The sequence below is a fragment of the Dasypus novemcinctus genome, chromosome 21 (genome assembly GCF_030445035.2).
Source record: "Dasypus novemcinctus isolate mDasNov1 chromosome 21, mDasNov1.1.hap2, whole genome shotgun sequence".
NCBI classification, from domain to species: domain Eukaryota; kingdom Metazoa; phylum Chordata; class Mammalia; order Cingulata; family Dasypodidae; genus Dasypus; species Dasypus novemcinctus.
The window spans coordinates 64,811,561-64,829,375 of record NC_080693.1 but is presented as its reverse complement, the minus strand read 5'-3'; the positions used below and the strand labels follow the sequence as shown (position 1 = coordinate 64,829,375).

The 17,815-nt window shown below is 44.8% G+C and overlaps 1 protein-coding gene across 12 annotated transcripts in view; it reads left to right on the top strand.

Annotated features, from left to right (window-relative positions):
- LOC101412804 (leucine-rich repeat-containing protein 37A2-like) overlaps positions 1–9,756 on the top strand; it is a 72,244-nt gene extending 62,488 nt beyond the window's left edge. For 11 of the 12 annotated variants that reach the window (XM_058284410.2, XM_058284403.1, XM_058284409.2 and 8 more), the window contains 4 exons: positions 7,761–7,810; positions 9,229–9,256; positions 9,338–9,480; positions 9,574–9,756. In XM_058284410.2, the coding sequence (XP_058140393.1) occupies positions 7,761–7,810; positions 9,229–9,256; positions 9,338–9,480; positions 9,574–9,649 (297 nt within the window). In that variant the 3' untranslated portion in view covers positions 9,650–9,756. The remainder of the gene's footprint in view (positions 1–7,760; positions 7,811–9,228; positions 9,257–9,337; positions 9,481–9,573) is intronic. The other variant, XR_011646910.1, reaches the window with a different exon arrangement.
- Positions 9,757–17,815: the final 8,059 nt, after the last annotated feature.

Here is a 17,815-nt window from a genome sequence, read left to right as displayed (position 1 = left end):
TCACAGTCACTTTTCTTCTATCACTGATTCCTTTCCTTGTTGGGGGAAAGGATGAGAGGCAATATACTCTCTGCTTTCATGGAGCTATCAGTCATGCTGGGGAGATAAGACACAGTAAAAGGATGAAAGTGTTATCTTTAAAAAAAATTATTTATTTCTGTCCCTTCCACCTTCCCCCCTCCCGGCCCCCCCCCCCCCCGCTGCCTGCTCTCTGTATCCATTTGCTGCGTGTTCTTCTATGTCTGCTTGTATTCTCATTGGGCAGCTCCAGGAATGGATCCTGGGACCTTCAATAGTGGGAGAGAGGCGATCATTCTCTTGCACCACCTCAGCTCCCTGTTCTACTACATCTCTTATTGTCTCTGCTCTGTGTCTCTTGTTGCGTCATCTTGCTGTGCAAGCTCTCCGCATCGGCTGGCAGTGCTGCACGGGGCAGCATACCTGCACAGGGTGGTGGTACCATGTGGGCCGGCATTCCTGCACAGGGTGGCACTCCTCTGTGGGCTGGCACTCCACATGGGCCAGCTTGCTGTGTGAACCAGCCTGCCTTCACCAGGAGGCTCTGGGCATCAAACCCTGGACTTCCTATATGGTAAACGGGAGCCCAACTGCTTGAGCCACATCTGTTCCCCTGAAAGTGTTATCTTGTAGATCTGTTAGGTTTATTTAGCATCTTTCTTCTTCAGTGTGTTAGGCATTGTCTAAATAGGTTAAGTTAGGTGGCAGACTTGGCCCAGTGGTTAGGGCGTCTGTCTACCACATGGAAGGTCTGCAGTTCAAATCCCGGGCCTCCTTGACCCGTGTGCAGCTGGCCCATGCGCAGTGCTGATGCACACAAAGAGTGCCATGCCACGCAGTGGTGTCCCCCTCAAAGGGGAACCCCAGGCGCAAGGAGTGCACCCTGTAAGGAGAGCTGCCCAGCGCAAAAGAAAGTGCAGCCTGCCCAGGAATGGTGCCGCACACAGGAGAGCTGACACAAGATGATACAACAAAAAGAAACACAGACTCCCGTGCCGCTGACAAAAACAGAAGCTGACAAAAAAGAAGATGCAACAAAATAGACACAGAGAACAGACAACTGGGGTGGGGGGAAGGGGAGAAAAAGAAAGAAATAAAGAAATCTTTTTTAAAAATAAATAAATAAATAAATCGGTTAAGTTAAACTGTTGCCAATAAATTAATGCATCAGCCTACTCAACTACATGTACCCTATTCCTTCTGTTCAATTATACAAGGGTTTATTAATTTTCCCAATAGGTGGGTACTAGCATATACAAAGTCAGGTTCAATAAACTGACAAATCTTGACCCTACCATACCAATCCAACCTATTTTACCCCATTTGCCCTTTCCAATGTGATGGCTACCCTCCATGCCAGCCAAAGCAGCTCCTCAGCATACCCCAGGTACACCATACCCATTCCATCTGTGCTTTTGCCCATCTAAAATTCCCTTAATTCACCCTGTCTGTCTAAGTCATATCAAGCTGACAAAAGCCAACTCAAGTCCATCTTTCCCCCTGAAGCCTTCCCTGAATACTCCTGGTCCTAGTCCATCTGTGAGATCTGTCGCCATGTCATGGCAGCCATAGCAAGGCATTCCCCCTCCTTGAGAACTCAACAATGTGGTAAACAGTTTTTAAAAGTGTGGCTAACCAAGACAGAACACATGATGGAGCAGACAGATTCATAAGAACCAGACGGCTGCCTGGTCAGTCAAAACCTGGCTGAATGTATTAACATATCTAAACAAAAGTATGTCTATTGGCAGGAAGTTTCTGTAAAAGAGTAGAAAGGGAAGGAAGAGGCCAGCATGGGCAGTGCCCATCCTAATATTGCCCAAGAGTGAAGGAGCTGCCAGCAGCAGATGGGGCACCTCGGGCCCACAGGAGGCGGTGCCTGCGGGGCAGATGCATGGATCTAGAAACCTCAGTCCTTTCCACTGAATGCCGGAATCAGCTGATTCCTTCTGTTCTGATTCTTTGCTCACTAAGTGGCCTTCTGACTGTGGCATTGTGTGCCACATAGGCCTCTAGATAACTCCCTGATGGTGTAGGCACAGATGTTCTGTCTGTGGAATAGATGTATTGGCATCTTAAACACTGTCAAGTCATAATCTAACATTCTGATTTTTGTACAGTCTTGTGATATTGATAAGGTGAGACTGTCCTATCAGGAAGAAGTGAGTTCTCTCTTGGTAAGGGAAAGAGTCTGATTTCTGAGTCTGGGAGGCTGGGGCCCAGCATGGGGTCAACTTGGCAAGGCCTCTAGGGAGACAGTCAATCACTGGCCATTGCCCAGACAGTACCTTCCTCTCCTCCAGCTGGCATATGACCCTTCCTTTCTATAAAATCATATGCTGCTTTTGATTTCCATGTGTAGTTTAACCTTGTATTTGTATTTCTTTATGTGCTTTCATTATTTCCTTTTCCCCACTTAGATTATAAGCTTTTTTAGGACCGGAACCTTGTAGTGTTCTCAAAGGAAGAGAGCTAAGGCATTATATCAGTTCCACAACGGGGATAATACAACCTAATATTTATATGAGGTAGCATAGAGTCCAGCAATAGACAGAACCATGCATTCCTAAGACTTTTGAAATGGTACCTCCTAATATTTTGATAGTGGGGGGAAATGAATGAATGGTTATAGAACAGCTGCCTAACTATTTGGGGAAAATAATGGTAGATCTGTATTTCTCACCTTAAACTAACATATTTCCATAAACATAAAAAAAATACCATAAAAGCATTAGAAGAAAATAGAAGCAATATGTTTTATAATCTTGTGGTGGGAAAGAGCTTTCTAAGCCTGATGCCATGGCGTGATAGATTTGATCGCCTTGTCTTTGACACTGTTAGCAAATTTAGCTCCTATTTATGCCAAACATTGGACTAAGAGCTTAATGTATTTTGTCTGACTTAATCCTCAAAACCAGCCTGCAAGCAAGACGTTGTCATCCTTCTTTTACACATGAAAGAGATCGGTTTAGGCTCCAGTGGCAAAACCAAAAGCAGAACCAGAGTCAATGCCCATAAAGCTTGGGCTCCTTCGTACCACTGCTCTGTTTTGCCTCCTTAAGACAAAAACAAGTGGGAAATAGTTGAAATATTCTCATACAGTGAAATAGTATAATATATTTAATATGCAAACATCTTTTATAAAACAAGAAAAGACCAAAAACAAAAAAACCCAGTGGGAAATGAAGCAGAGGCTACAACGGGTAGGAGGTGTGTTCACGTACTCCCATCTGTCTGTCCTCTCCTCATGGCTTATGGGGTGCGGGTCTTGTTAGGGAGGACTTTGCTACCCCATGGGATAAAACTAGTTTCCTATATTTTCTTCTGATACTTGTGAAACAGTGTGTTGTTATTTTTCTTTTTCTTTTTTTTTTTTTTTTTTTTTTTTTTTTTTTTTTTTTTTTTTTTGTGTTGTAATTTTTATTTTATTTTATTTTTTTTTTTTTTTAATTTTTTTTTTATTGACTTTGTAATAATATTACATTAAAAATATATATGTGAGGTCCCATTCAACCCCACCCCCCCACCCCCCCTCTCCCCCCCCCCAACAACACTCGTTCCCATCATCCTGACACTTCCATTGGATTTGGTAAGTACATCTTTGGGCACCTCTGCACCTCATATACATTGGTTCACATCATGGCCCATACTCTCCTCTATTCCATCATGTAGGCCCTGTGAGGATTTACAATGTCCGGTGATTACCTCTGAAGCACCATCCAGGGCAGCTCCATGTCCCGAAGACGCCTCCACCTCTCATCTCTTCCTGCCTTTCCCCATACCCTTTGTCCATTATGTCCACTTTTCCCAATCCAATGCCACCTCTTCTATGTGGACACTGGTTTGGTTGTGTCCATTGCACCTTTATGTCAAGAGGAGGCTCAGATTCCACCTGGATGCTGGATGCAATCCTCCCATTTTCAGTTGTAATCACTCTAGGCTCCATGGTGTGGTGGTTGTCCTTCTTCACCTCCATCTTAGCTGAGTGTGGTAAGTCCAATAAATCAGATTGTAGGTGCTGGAGTCTGTTGAGGCTCAGGATCTGGCTATCACATTGTCAGTCCAGAGATTCAAATCCCCTAAATATATCTTAAACCCCAACATTAACTGCACCTCCAGCACATTAGCATGAAAGTCTTATGAAGGGAGATCCCATCTGAGTCCAGATTCATCACACATAAACACCATTTCCAAAGAGGGGCCATCTGCCCTGGTAGTTAACCCCATCGGCCATGACCATAACTCCCATGGGTCTCTTTAGCCCTCAAAGGAACCAATATCTGGGGGTTGTATCTGCTTTATCTGTCTCTCTGACTCTGCTCAGTTGTGCATGAGGGCAAACCTTCTGCCAGCCTCCAGACTCTTTTTTAGAAACTCGTAGCCATATAAACTCATTTCTCCTTTCCATTTCCCCCTTACTTTAGGTCAAACAGCATTTTAAAGTCATGGTATTTTATGTAGACATGGATATTCTGCTGATCCGCATTGAACCTTCCGTATAAGGTCATTTTCCAGTTGCATCATCAGTTGGTAGTTGATAGTGGTCCCTCGTTGCCAGGGAGGCTCATCCCCGGGTGTCATGTCCCACGCTGGGGGGAAGGCATTGCATTTACATGCTGAGTTTGGCTTCGAGACTGGCCACATTTGAGTAACATGAAGGCTGACAGAAGGAAATTCCCAGGCACAAAGTTGCTCTAGGCCTTGTTGTTATTTTGGGTTTATCAGCTCACAAGCATAGTCATTAGTATCAGGGGCTCACTGTTGAACCCTCACTCCCTCCCGGTCCCCACCACTGTACCTGGGAGACTGTCGCTGCTCCCCTAGGGACCACGACAGAGCACCACTGGCCAGGAACCCAGTACCCCCCCTACTGTGGTTTTTAATTGTTGCCACTATGAGTATATCCAAACATTACCATGCACCCTGGACATATGTTCTGTACAGCTCCCTGTCAGTCATATATCACCTGTCATTGGTATCCCATACCAGTATCCCTCCATTGCCATTGTTGAAACACTCTGTGATCCAGAACTCCCCGAAATTTGAAGCCCAATATAATGTCATGGTCCCTTACTAGGGAATGGCATATAGCGATGAGTTTAAAGGATAGATAAAGAACTTGGATAAAGTTAGATAAAGAACTTAGATAAAGAATGTTGACTTGAAAAAATTCCACATCCTATTTTTTTCCTTTTTTTTTTTCCCCCCCCCCCCCCCTTAATTATTCAGCTTTTCTTCACAGGAGTCCTAGACCACAGCAATGTATATATATAATATACAGCACTCCCACACATCCACCAGAAAACCTTTTCCCTTCCACAGTGATACTCTTACGCCCTATTCATATCATATTTACTTAAAGTGATGTACAGAGTCTGAGACATTAGCTTTCTAACAAGGTGACATCTGTGTTTACATTATGGTGCATACTTTAGGATACACAGTTCTTTACATTTTTAGTTATCCTATGTTTTACATTATGGTTTACATTATCAGTCTGTCATCTCCTATATGTTATGGTGTAATATTACATGTTTTATATCCATCCTTGTGTACTCTCAAGAAACTCCTCTCTTACCCCCCATTTACTTTGGTTCCACACATTTAACGTCCATTTTCCCTTCCACCTTGGTGCCCTCAGTGATAGCCAACCTCCGTTTCCTGAGGAGCCACTTCCAGAGATAGATGGAATAGTGTTCAGGGCCTAACTTGCTCAACTGCCCCAATGCCCTGGGAGCCACCCTTTCTCTCGAGGGATACAGTTCCCTCTATTGGATGGCATTAGTCCTCCCCAGGATGTGGGTCCACCCCCACTCTCACTTCTTGGGTTTCTACCCCATGGTGTCACCCACTCTGGCAGAATGAGCATTTAGACATTCCCCAGGAGCCCGTCCTGCATCAGACCCTCCCCTCCGAGCATTCTAAACAGGTAACCCTCTTTATTATATTTTGATATGATTTTCTCGGCATTTTACTCTCCACCAACACCTGACCCTCTCCTGGTTCTATTTTTCTTTTTTAATCCATCTATAATTTGTTTTATTTGGTTGGTTTGGGTGTGATTGAGGTAGGAAACCTAACTCCCCTTTCCCCCCACATGAATATCCAGTTGTTTTAAAACCTCTTATTGAATGGTTAATTCTTTCCTCACTGATCTAAAATACATTTTTCTTGACAGTCCTGTTCCAGGACCAGAATTACCCTACTTGATGCCTGTTGTTTTATAACATAGTTTGCTATTTGGTAGGGCATGCTCCTGCTCTTTGATCTTCTTTTTCACGCTTTTCATAGCTATTTTTGCACATTTTCTCTATGTGTTGGAATTGGAATGGAATTAACATTTCCTTTTTAGAAACATGGCATCTCACACCATGTAATCCGTGCTTACTGTCATTGTGAAGTTTTACTGCTGAGTTCACGCATCTTTTATTCAGTTTATTTCTAAGTACTTTATACATTTTTATTGCTATTGTGACTGGGATCTTACTTCCATTACATTTTATAATTGGTTTTCTAATTACATTTCTAATTGGTTTTTGGTGGTAACACAGAAAAGCTACTGAGGTTTGTGGGCTGATCTTTTGATATATCCAGCTACCTTACTGAATGCTCTTATTACTTCCAATAAAAATTTGGTTGATTCCTTTGCGCTTTTTAGGTTCGTCATCATTTCATATGGAAATAATGATAATTTTGCCTCTTCCTTTCTAATGCTTTTACTCCATTTATTTTTCTTACCTCATGGGTGGTAGTAATGTTTTTCTTGCTGCATTATTGGTGGTGCTCCTATACAGTGTCTAATAGTAACAGTAATAACAGGCATCCCTCTCTCCTTTCTGACTTTGAAACAATGTTGTTGTTTGGGCTTCTGGTAGATACTTTTACCAAGTACATTAGTCTGACAAGGGGGTGCTGATGCAAAGTTCCAGAAATATGTTGGCTTTTATAAAGGGTATTTCTTTGGAGTAGAAGCTTAATGTTACAAGGCCCTAAAGAATCCAACTCAAGGTTCCTTTCTCACCAGTCAGTTGCCAGGTGTTGAAGCAAGATAGTTGCTGGTCATTGCAAGGGTTCAGCCTTCCTCTCTCTCAGCTACAGGTTGGCACAGGGCTCTTCTCTCTTCCTGGGGCTTTAGCTGTTTAAGCCTTCTCCTTTCTGTCACATGGCAAGACCAAAATAATGAAATTCTTTCCTCTTCCTTGTCTTCTTTTGTGTGTCTTCTTGACTGAGTATCCATTTATATAGCCCACCAAGGGGGTGGGGACTCAACCCTGAATTAAACTCTACTAACATGGTCAAATCAAAGCCCTAATCTTAACATACTTTAATCAAAGACATCTCAGCTGAATCTAAAACAAGCAAAGGGGATCACACCCAGAGGAACAGACCAGTTTACAAACATAATCTCCCTTTTTTGAATTCATAAAGAATCTTAAACTGCCATACCACATTAAGAATGTTTCCCTCTTTTGCTACCTCTAAGAGTTTTTATTAGGAATTACATGTTGCTTGTTATCTAAAACAGTAAAACATATTAAGTGCCACCTGCACTCAAGATTCTAAACTAGGTAATGTGGAAGAGCCAAAGAACTATGAAACAAGGTAGTACACCTGTCCTGGAAAAAAAAATTGTCATCTGGCTGGGAAGATAAGACTTAAGATAAATAAAAGGAATGAATAAAGGTTTGGAAAGAATGGTTATTGTGATAGATAATCATGGTTATGTTTTTCTTCCAAAACAGATTTATTCTCATAGAGCAGCATCAGAGGAAGATGAAGAAAAAGGCCCACGGTAAATAATAACCTGGCAATTTTTAACACTGAATTTTTAAACTAGAGAAGAACCTAGAGCTCCTATATTTTGATTCCTCATTTTTTAATGTGGAAACTGTCAAAGGCATAAAAATACTTATCCTAATGCTTTGCCTGGCTCTAGAAAATTAGCTCCTCAGCCAAAGCTGATTCAGAGGGCGCCGGCATGGATGCACCTGCTGTCATCAGTTCTTGAAGGAAAGGGTGGGGGAGGAGAGGTTTGAGCTGAGCCCGTCTCTTCCTGCTGCTGGTGGGCATCAGGCTGGCCAGAGGCTTTTCTGGAGTCTCTGGGGAAGGCACAGAAAGACCGCACGGCTTGGAGGTCAGGGACCAGTCTCATTCAAGGCTGATGGAAGGAAAACTATACGAGTCCTTCCTGTAAAGTGGCCAGTAAACTTCCCTTCTCATCCTGCTAGTTTTCAAGCCCCTACTCATCCCCTTTATTCAAACCTCACTGAATTTTCATTAGGAGAGACCCAAGATAGCAGCTTGTGTCTTTCCCTTTTATAAGAAAATGGAGACGGAGAAAGGGAAAATATCTTCCCCCATGGTCACACTACTAATGAGTGTCAGAAAGAGGGTGGTTCTTTTCCCTTCGCCCACTTCTCCATTGATTATACAGTGCTCGGGCCATGAGCTACGTTTTATATCACAACTCAGTATACATATACTTAGATAGACACTTTTTAAAGCAAACCTATTCCACAATCTGATATTTTCTATTTTGTTCAGCTTCTTTTTGTTTGGTATGGTTTTGTTTTGTAAGGCCAGCCCTGACCTTATATTGATTGTCAGTGATAACCTGCGGTGTGAAAATCAGAGAGCTAGTTAATTTTGCTAGCTAGACTAAGGCTTTTAACTTGGTGTGATTCAGCCTATAGGATAAAGCAACCTGTAGGAGAAAGAAGCATCTTCTCCACTCATCTCCTACCCTCTAGCACATGATGCATGAAAGACTACATCTGAAGGGAACTGATGTAAAATATCCCTAGAGAGGGTGGCCCAGTATGGTTGTGCAGTTTCTTCACTGCACAAGGGCCTCTGACAAGTGGGTGAATGGGACTGAAAATTCTGCCTATACTCCATGCCCAGCCACGTACAAAGATGTCCCCAGAAACATTAGGTTGCCCTCTTGGATGGACACTGAAAGCTCCTGGAAGTCCAGCATGCATGAGAATTGTTTAAAAAATCCAAAGTCTGTGGTGATTTTGCTAGTTGTGATTTATGGGTAAAGGTAAACATTTAGTCCTGCCAAGACAAGAGATGTCTGTAGTGAGAGACACAGAGAATGCCACAAATCACTAACCTTCCTGTGTGTGTGTGTGTGTGTGCGTGTGCGTGTGCGTGTGCGTGCACGTGCTTTCCCCCGAGGGGCTTCGTTTGATTTCTGCTGCAAAGGAAATGCACAACTGAAAGTGAGAATCAGGTAAACTTACACAGCACACAGTACTGCACCCAGAGAAAGCAGGAGATGTACACTATTAACATTTCCATTTCTATTTTCTAGGAGGGATTTTTCTGGAGAAGGCGGCCACTTTGGCTGAGGGATATGTATAAGCCTCTCAACGCCACACGCAAGAAAAACATGGCACAGAAGCTACATGACAAGGACTCTTCAGATGAGGATGAGATTTTCAACAAGAATGCAGGGTAAATGACAGGGGACAATTTAAACATCTTATCTAAAATGAGTTAAAGTCTTACTTTCAAGAGTAAAAGCCATTGGCATCATTCTTCTCCCAGGGAGCGCAGTGCCCCACCAGAGAAGATGGAGTCTCTAGAAGCTGCTGAAGAGGAAACTGAAGAAGCCACAGTGTGACCCCCGCCCCACCTCAGGCCACCTGCAGATTTTATTTTCTAATATTGACTTCTCAGCATTACTTGTAAAAATGCCTATTTTCCTCATATTAAAATGTTTAAAACCCATAGCCGATTCTAGCTATGTGGTAAGGAACTAAAATGTAAATAGTTAAATAACAAGGTGTTTATCAAGGGCCATAGACAAGAAAAGCAGGGCTGGAGCTAGAATTCCTCACCGTAGCCATTACTCCACTAACCGGCAATGTGGGCAAAGGAGGAGGAACAGGGGCTTCTCTCCCCCATTTCCATAATATAGTTAGTCCTTGGGAAACTAAAACTGTATCAGTCTCTAGGAGTATAGACTATTAAGTCAAAAAACAATTTATTCTGGTGCTCTCTCCTCATTGCAGGAGTAGCCCTGGTCCCCCAGCTACCAGTCGCTGACTGTTTGTTGTGGATGGGCCAGAGGAGCATCCACCTTCTGGCCCCTCTCCTAAAGTCTTGAGGTTGCCAGAATATTTGGGTCATTGAGTCTACCTCCACTGTGAGGCCAAGTCCTGACTTCTTCCCAAGCTTCAAACTCAGGGGGGAAATGGGTGTCCTGTGCTGGTGTAGGAGGTCCTCCATCCTTACAAGCTATTGGAAAACTCACACTGCCTTTTTTCTTTTTCTTATTAAACTCTCCCAACCCTTGGGTATAGCTAGCAAGGAGTTGTTGGAGGGATAAGGGATAAGGGTAAAGGAAAAATGTGAACAGTAATGGCCCAAGATGGCTCTCCTCCGGCCTGGAAGGGTGTTATTTTGGGAAAACATTTTGGTGAGGACCTAGCCTCCCCTCTGCCCCCCACAGCCCCTTCCCTCCTTATCACCCCCTCCCCCCATCAAGTGTGTGCTACTCAATGCCCTCTAGCTCAGCCCAGCACCAAGCCCCGACCTACCCGCTTCCTTCCGCGCCCACAGCATGATTTCAAGAGATGATGCAAGTAAAGCCTGCATTAGGCGCAACAGCTCCTGCATTCCGTCTGCCCCTCCAGGTGGGGTGAGATAAGAGTGCAAGGAGGGCATGACTTTTTCCTTAAAGTGAAAAGTCATTAGTAGATCACATTTAGGAATGTTAAGCACAGTGACTAAAAGGGATTCCAAATAAGCAAGATTTGATAATCGACCTATTGAACTTACAGTAACCTGAGGTGAGGAATGATGCCAACCAAGGAACGACAGCCCAGAGTCCCCCAGAAGAGCGGAGCAGCTGGGAGAGAGCCCAGCATTTTTTTTTTTCTGCGGGTTGGGGTTCCAAGCAAAACGAGCTCCCCTTTAGTGCCTCATCTGCTTTACACGTTTGCTGATGCTGGGCCACATCTGAAGCTGCTTTCTTGATGCCGGCCCAAGTCACCCAAAGTTCGCTACTGAGGATGAAAAACAAGTGTTTTTCTCTGTAGTGACTTTGGTGACCCAACAAATATTACTGTGTTTAAAGCACTAGACTAAATAATAAGAAGAAACAGCAGCAGCTACTGCCGCCATTTACTATTTGTTTACTTGATGGATTCAACATTTTGCAGTCTTATCTCACTGAGCCGGAAATTCCATGGAGGCATATTTTGCCATCCTCATTTGACAGATAAGAAAATGAGGGCCAAAGAATAGAAGTCATTTGCCCAAGGTCATACATCCCAAACTGATGAGTTACAGTTTTACCTCCTAGCTATTAGACTTCAAAGCCTCTTAACCGTTACACTGCCTTGCTGTAGGGTATAGGGAAGTAGAGAAGGAAAAGCCATGGTTGCCATCAGAGTCAATCACAACGACGGTGGTGGTGATGGCGGCTACTATTTACTGATCAACCACTGTGGACCAGGTACAGTACTAAGCACTTTAACACTGTTAGGTCCCCAGGAACAGAAAAACCCCCATGGTACCCAAACCCTATATTTTAACAGGAAGTTGGACATAAAGACAGGGAGCTGATGAGAAACCAAGAATAGAAATCCTTGTGCTGGTTCCCAAAAGTCTTGACGGGGAATCCAGGTAGCTCCAGGATATTTTTGAGAGGATTTACTTTATGTCAAATTTTATGCATAAAATGAGACTTACATAATATTTTTAATATGTAACACCACCTCAAATGTGTATATTTCTTATTAGTCTCAAATGCTTACCTATCATAATCCTTTTATTTTTATTTTTCTTATTTCTGTCCCACCCCCACTGTGTGCTCTCTGTGTCCATTCGCTGTGAGTTCTTCTGTGTGTATTGTATTCTCATTATGCAACTCTGGGAACCCATCCTGGAATCTTCCGCAGTGGGAGAGAGGTGATCATTCTCTTGCTCCACCTCAACTCCCTAGTTCGCTGTCTCATATTGTCTTTGCGTCTCTTCTCTTCATTGTTGCATCATCTTGCTGCATCAGCTCTCTGTGTGGGCGGCACCACTCCTGGGCAGTCTGCATTCCTGCGTGGGGCTGCACTCCTTGCACTGGGGCCACTCCTTACACGGGGGGCAACCCTGTGCAGGGCAACACTCCTTGCTCATGGCAGCACTCCATGTGGGCCAGCTCATCACACAGGTCAGAAGGCCCTGGGTATCAAACCCTGAACCTCCTATATGGTAGGCGGACGCTCTGTCCTTTGAGCCATATCAGCTTCCCCTATCCTAATTCTTAACTAAAATTCCCAAGAGTGAGATTCTCTTTTACTCAGTTTGTCCAAGATTGGGCAGAGGTTTTTCCTTAGCCCAGAATTTGTCTGACCAGCTTGTGAAAGAGCTGCCTCTCCTTGGATCAGGGACACAAGAAGTGGCTCAGCTCTCTTGGTTGTCTAGAAAGAAGTAGGTCTAAGGGATGACTTGAAGGAAGAGAACTGGAAGAAAAACAGATATTTCATAGGCATACAAAGGAAAAAAACATTGTAGACAAGAGTCAAAAGGCAGGGAGACATGAGACCTTGAGGTGTTCTTGAACTGTGTACAGGCTGGTGTGGCCTGGAGCAGGAAGCACAAGGAGCGAGAGGCAGTATGGGAAGCTGCACACCTGAGCAGGGAACCAGATCCCTAAGGAACCTTGACCCAGCAAGTGATGAACTACTTACTGACATTTCAAGCAGAAGAGAGGCATGACCAAGCTTGAGTTTTAGAGGCCTAGAAGTAGAGACACCAGGAGATCAATTTGGGAGTCCAGACTAAGTAGCAAGTGAGAGCAAATGGATGTAGAAAATCTTTTTACAACGGAAAAAAATGTGTTCAGTGGATATATGTGAACAAGAACTGGAAGAACAAGAGCTTGTTTTCAGAGAAGATTGGATTTCAGATTTTTATGATAGATTCCAGGTGATGACAAGGTCCGAGTATAACCTGGGAACAGGAGTCAGTGAAGTGCTGGTCATCTAGGAGGAGAGACAAATCCAGGTGACCTTAGAGACATGTTTCCTTTCCTCTTTTAGTAGCTTAGCAGAGAGGTACCTCAGCAGGTGCCAGCCAGCTCGGTGGAAGAATAAGCAGATGCCAGCCACTGAGCTCCTGAGTCCGCCTTTCCAACGAGGCCATTGAATCACGGGGCTTCCATATCTAGCAGCAGAGATATTCTCTGCCTCACAACCCCTACAAACATGTAATGCCCTGGGGTAGATCTCTATCTCCTCTCTACAGGAACTCTAGCCATGGTGTACATGGTCCAGCTAGGCCTGGCTTAAACCCCCGCTCTGTAGGAAAATGAGTGTTTGGAGAATAAAGTGCTCCATTATTAATCTGCTTGTAAGTTGTTCCTCCCCTCTAAAAAAAAAAAGCAAAAACCACCTTTATATTTGTACCATTTGGTGCTAGTGATGCATGTGGCTCTGTGTGCCCTTTACATGACAGGAGGTAAAGGAATTTTATGCCCAGGAAAATCTATGCAGCATGGTAAGGTGTTGGCATGGAAAGTACTGAAGTAGAGGGGAAGATTTAGAGTCCAGGGCCAAAGTCCCCGTGTCACAAGGGCATCATTAAAAAACATACTGGCTCAGAAGGTCTCAAGCTGTCTGACTCAACTCCTATATCAGACAATGTGTTGGTTATCCGGTGGTGCGTAACAGATTACCCCCCAGAAGAAACACTTACTCCTCACAATTTCCATGTGCAGTTCGGGCTCTAAGGCTCTCATGAGGTTGCATTCAAGATCTCAACCGGAGGAGGGGGGGAATGGGAAGATGACATCTGGGACTCTGGCCATCTGAAGGCTAGCTTCCAGGGTGGTCATCACTCACATGCTGGCAAACTGGTGCCCGTTGTGGGAAGGAGGCCTCAGTTCCTCCCCACATCAGCCTTTTTACAGGCTACTTGAATCTCCACATGCCTGATGGCTGACTTCCTCCAGCCTGAGCAAATGGGAGAGAGCACCAGGCAGCAGTTCTCCTTTATGGCCTGGCCTCAGATGTCATATGGCACCACTTCTGCCATGTAAAGGAAGCCAAAAGTAAGTGCATAAATCCAGCCTACACGAAGGAGGAGGCTTAGGCTCCAACTTTTGAGGAAGGGAGACTTAAAGAATTTGTGGACACATTTTATTTCCTATTTTTTTACTTTTTAGGAGGTACCAGGGATTGAACCCAGGATCTCCTATAATGGGAAGCAGGTGCTCAATCACTTGAGCTACATCTGCTCCCCTGTGGACACATTTTAGAACTGCCACAGACAGGAAAATAGAAACTACTTCAGATATTTCAAGCAAAAGAGGATTTTATATGGCAATTAGGTGCTTATCATTGGAGGGGTTAGAAGTGGTGAAAGCTGGCAGTGGGGAGGGATGGTTACTTTATCACAGTTGCTGTTCAGGCCACAGGAGTCAGGAAGCATCAGGAAACCACTGCTGTGGTCACTGAAGCCCCATGGTCCCAAGGTTGCTGTTTTCTGCAGGATGTGGAGTCCACCTGCCCCCAGAGCCTGCATGTCTGCTGCCACCACAGAGGAATGGGTGACTTCTACCTCCCTTCCACTTTCTAAATCTCACACAAGTACATTTTATTGGCAGAACCCTGCAGGCAAGGAAGTCTGAAATGATTCCCAGACTTCCAGCACCTACAGAAAAGGGGTTGGAAGTGGTGTCAAAAGCCAACCAACATTGTCCAGCATATTCCACACACAGGCATGGTGATGAAGCCTCCTGTACTTGGAGGTGTCCTGGGGCCCGACCTCTGTTTTGGGTAGGCTTATGGGCGGCCCAGCCTTTACAAATGAGGGAGGCCTACATGGAGTAATCTGGTGATGGCCTGGCTAAGCCAGAGGCCTAGAAAGTCATTCTAGCTGGATAGCAGATGAGGTACGGGATGCTGATGATGTGCGCTCATCCCCGGAGGTGCTGGAGAAACACCTGGAGTTGACCCTTAGCTTTGTCTCTGGGTTGTTCACGCTGGAGGAGGCTAATCAGGCAGCAAGCAATGCAACATCAGTTAAAAAGTAGCCTCCATTCCAAAGGACTGCCAGAGAAAATGTGACTGGGAAAACACAATTTCTCCAAATATGGTCTATGGACCTCTACGTCAAACCTCACTAGGAGGGAGTGGATACGGCTCAAGCAGTTGAGCGCTCGCCTCCCATAGGGGAGGTCCTGGGTTCAGTTCCCAGTGCCTCCTGAAAAAAACAAAAACAGAAAGGACCAACAAACAAAACAAATGAGAAAACCAACTCAAGAAAGCCGATGTGGCTCAGTGATCGAGCACTAGCTTCCCACATACAAGGTCACGGGTTTAATCCCTGGGTCCCAGGACTTAAAAAAAAAAAATCGCTGGAATTCATATTTACAGATTCCTAAAAACCTCCCCTCTAAGCCACATGCTCACCTCACCTAAATCTCCAGACAGAGGCCCATTCAAACAGCCTTTTATGCTCACTAAATTTGGAGAACTACTGAAGTAAGGTGAGGAGGGCAGGGAGGGGGGGAAGCAGAGGTCCCTCTTCAGGGCTGGAGGTCAGCAGAGAGGTGACTGCAGGAGAGGGAGGGCAGTGCAGGGTGAAGACGACAGAGCTGGGGTCAGGTGATGTCCCAGCACAGGGAACGCTGGAGTGCTGTCCCCCTCCCCACCCCCACGGCGGACAGGACCTTCACTCCTCCAGCAGTCCTGGCTGTAGAGGTCCTGGAAGGAGTGAGGTGCTGGGGCTGAGACCTGGAGGGTCGGGTAGAGCACATATTCAAAAAGAGGAAAATATCCTAAGGCCAGAAGCGGGAAGAGTGAAGTTGAGGGTTTATGAGTTAGAGGGTCACGTTGGAAAGAGAGTCTGGCACACACTGTGGAGTATTCTGGTTTGCGGAACTGAAGGAGATTAAGATTTAAACCTGTGATCGATATAAAGGCTTCACATGGATGAGGACAGGATGGTGGAGCAGCGGGAAAGAAGGAGTCTAGGTCTTTAACACATGAACCACCAAACTAGCTGTGAACTTCCTAACTGGATTGTTACGTGAACTATGGATAGATTTCTCTCTTATTTAAGCCACACTTCTTTTGGGTCCCTATTGCAGCAGGTAAAGGTATAACCTAATATAATAAAAGAACAGTATATGTATTGGTTAGTTATTGCCACAATAATACTGTGTAACAATCCATTCCCAAATGTAGTGGCCAGTTAAAATAGGTCTCCAGGTTGGCTGGTGTGCCTCTGCTTTAATGCTGTGCTGGCTGGGTTGGCTCTAGTCTTGGTGTAGGTCCACAGTCCATCTGGGGCAGCTCTGTTCCATATGTATTCATTCTGGGGCCCAAATGAAGAGACAGCAGCTCCCCAGGAGCAGTTCTACTCATGGTGAAGGCAGAAGCATAAAAGGCCTAACAGAAACGTATAAGGCCTCCTAAAGCTTAGGCTCAGAACTGGCACACTTTTGTTTCTGCCCCATTCTATGAGCCAAAGCAAGTCACATGGCCAAGGTCAGAGCCAGGAGATTGGAAAGTATGCTCTCCAAAATTGTGACGTGGCCAGAGTGTAGATACAGAGAAGAGTGAAGAATTGGGACCAAAATTTTATCCATGCCAGTATGTGATTGTGCCCAGGGCCCAGTTCCACCCTTCTAGTGGTTACCTATAAACAAAGCACAGCAAGAAGGTAATGTCTGTCAATTTGAAGACTCAACCACAGTTCTCTTTTAGGCTGTCAAGAATCACATCTCCTTCCTCTCCACACAGCCCGACTCCCCACAATGCCTAGTACCAGGTCCAAGAAATATTACTGAGTGAATTGTGGCCATTCCTACATTCTCCCCATATGCTTCCTTAAAAAATATAGCCTGACCTCCCAAGGGTGCTACATCTTCATCCCTTAAGAAGCAAAGGACTGTGCCATTTGGAGCTGGGACCTGTACACAGATCTGTCTGACACCAAAGAGACCCCAGAAGGAAGGGCTTATACAGAGTGAAACACCAAAACGCTTTGGTGACATTTTTTTCTCTAGAGGCCATTTAGAACTGGAAAGAGTCCCATCACCTGAAATGCCCTAACAGGGAGGTACAGACCTAGTTATGGATCCACTGAACTCAAGGGAAATTTTAACAACAGTGCGATTCATCATCAGGCCCCCACTGCTCCACAAAGACCCCTTGGCCTCTCTCATCAGAGCAAAAGCAAAATCAGCCCCAGATGTTCTACCTAAATATCTGCCTTTCCTTGGAGACTTTGCCCTTTAAAGAACCACATAAAGAGAGTCATGATTAACTCTAAAGAATGTCAGCACTGAATTCCAGGCACAGGGGCATGTGGGTGGAGAGTATATTTTACGGCAGTGACTCATGATAAATAGTTTCCCTCATTCCCCAAAAGTGACTACTCAAAGTCAAGCTGATAAAAATAGAGGGGGGGGGGGTTAACTAGAGTTAGTGCAAAGCATCTTGGTTATGATGTGGATGATTGGCAAGCTTGTTGTTAAAAGTGATGGCTCTGTGTTCTCCAGGTTGGTTAAGAGACTGCCTTACTGGATTGCAAGGGGATATTTTGTAGCAGTTTTTGAGGTACTGGGACCAGGGACTGAACCCAGGACCTTGTATGTGGGAGGCTGACACGAAACCACAGAGCCACATGGGCTCCCTCATTTGCTTCCTTTTTTTTTGCTTGTTGTTTGTTTGTTTTCTTTAGGAGGCATGGGGAAGCAAACCCTGGACCTCCCGTGTGGGAGGCATGTGCTCAACTGCTTTAGCCATGTCTGCTCCCAGCAGGTTTTTTTTTTAAAGGA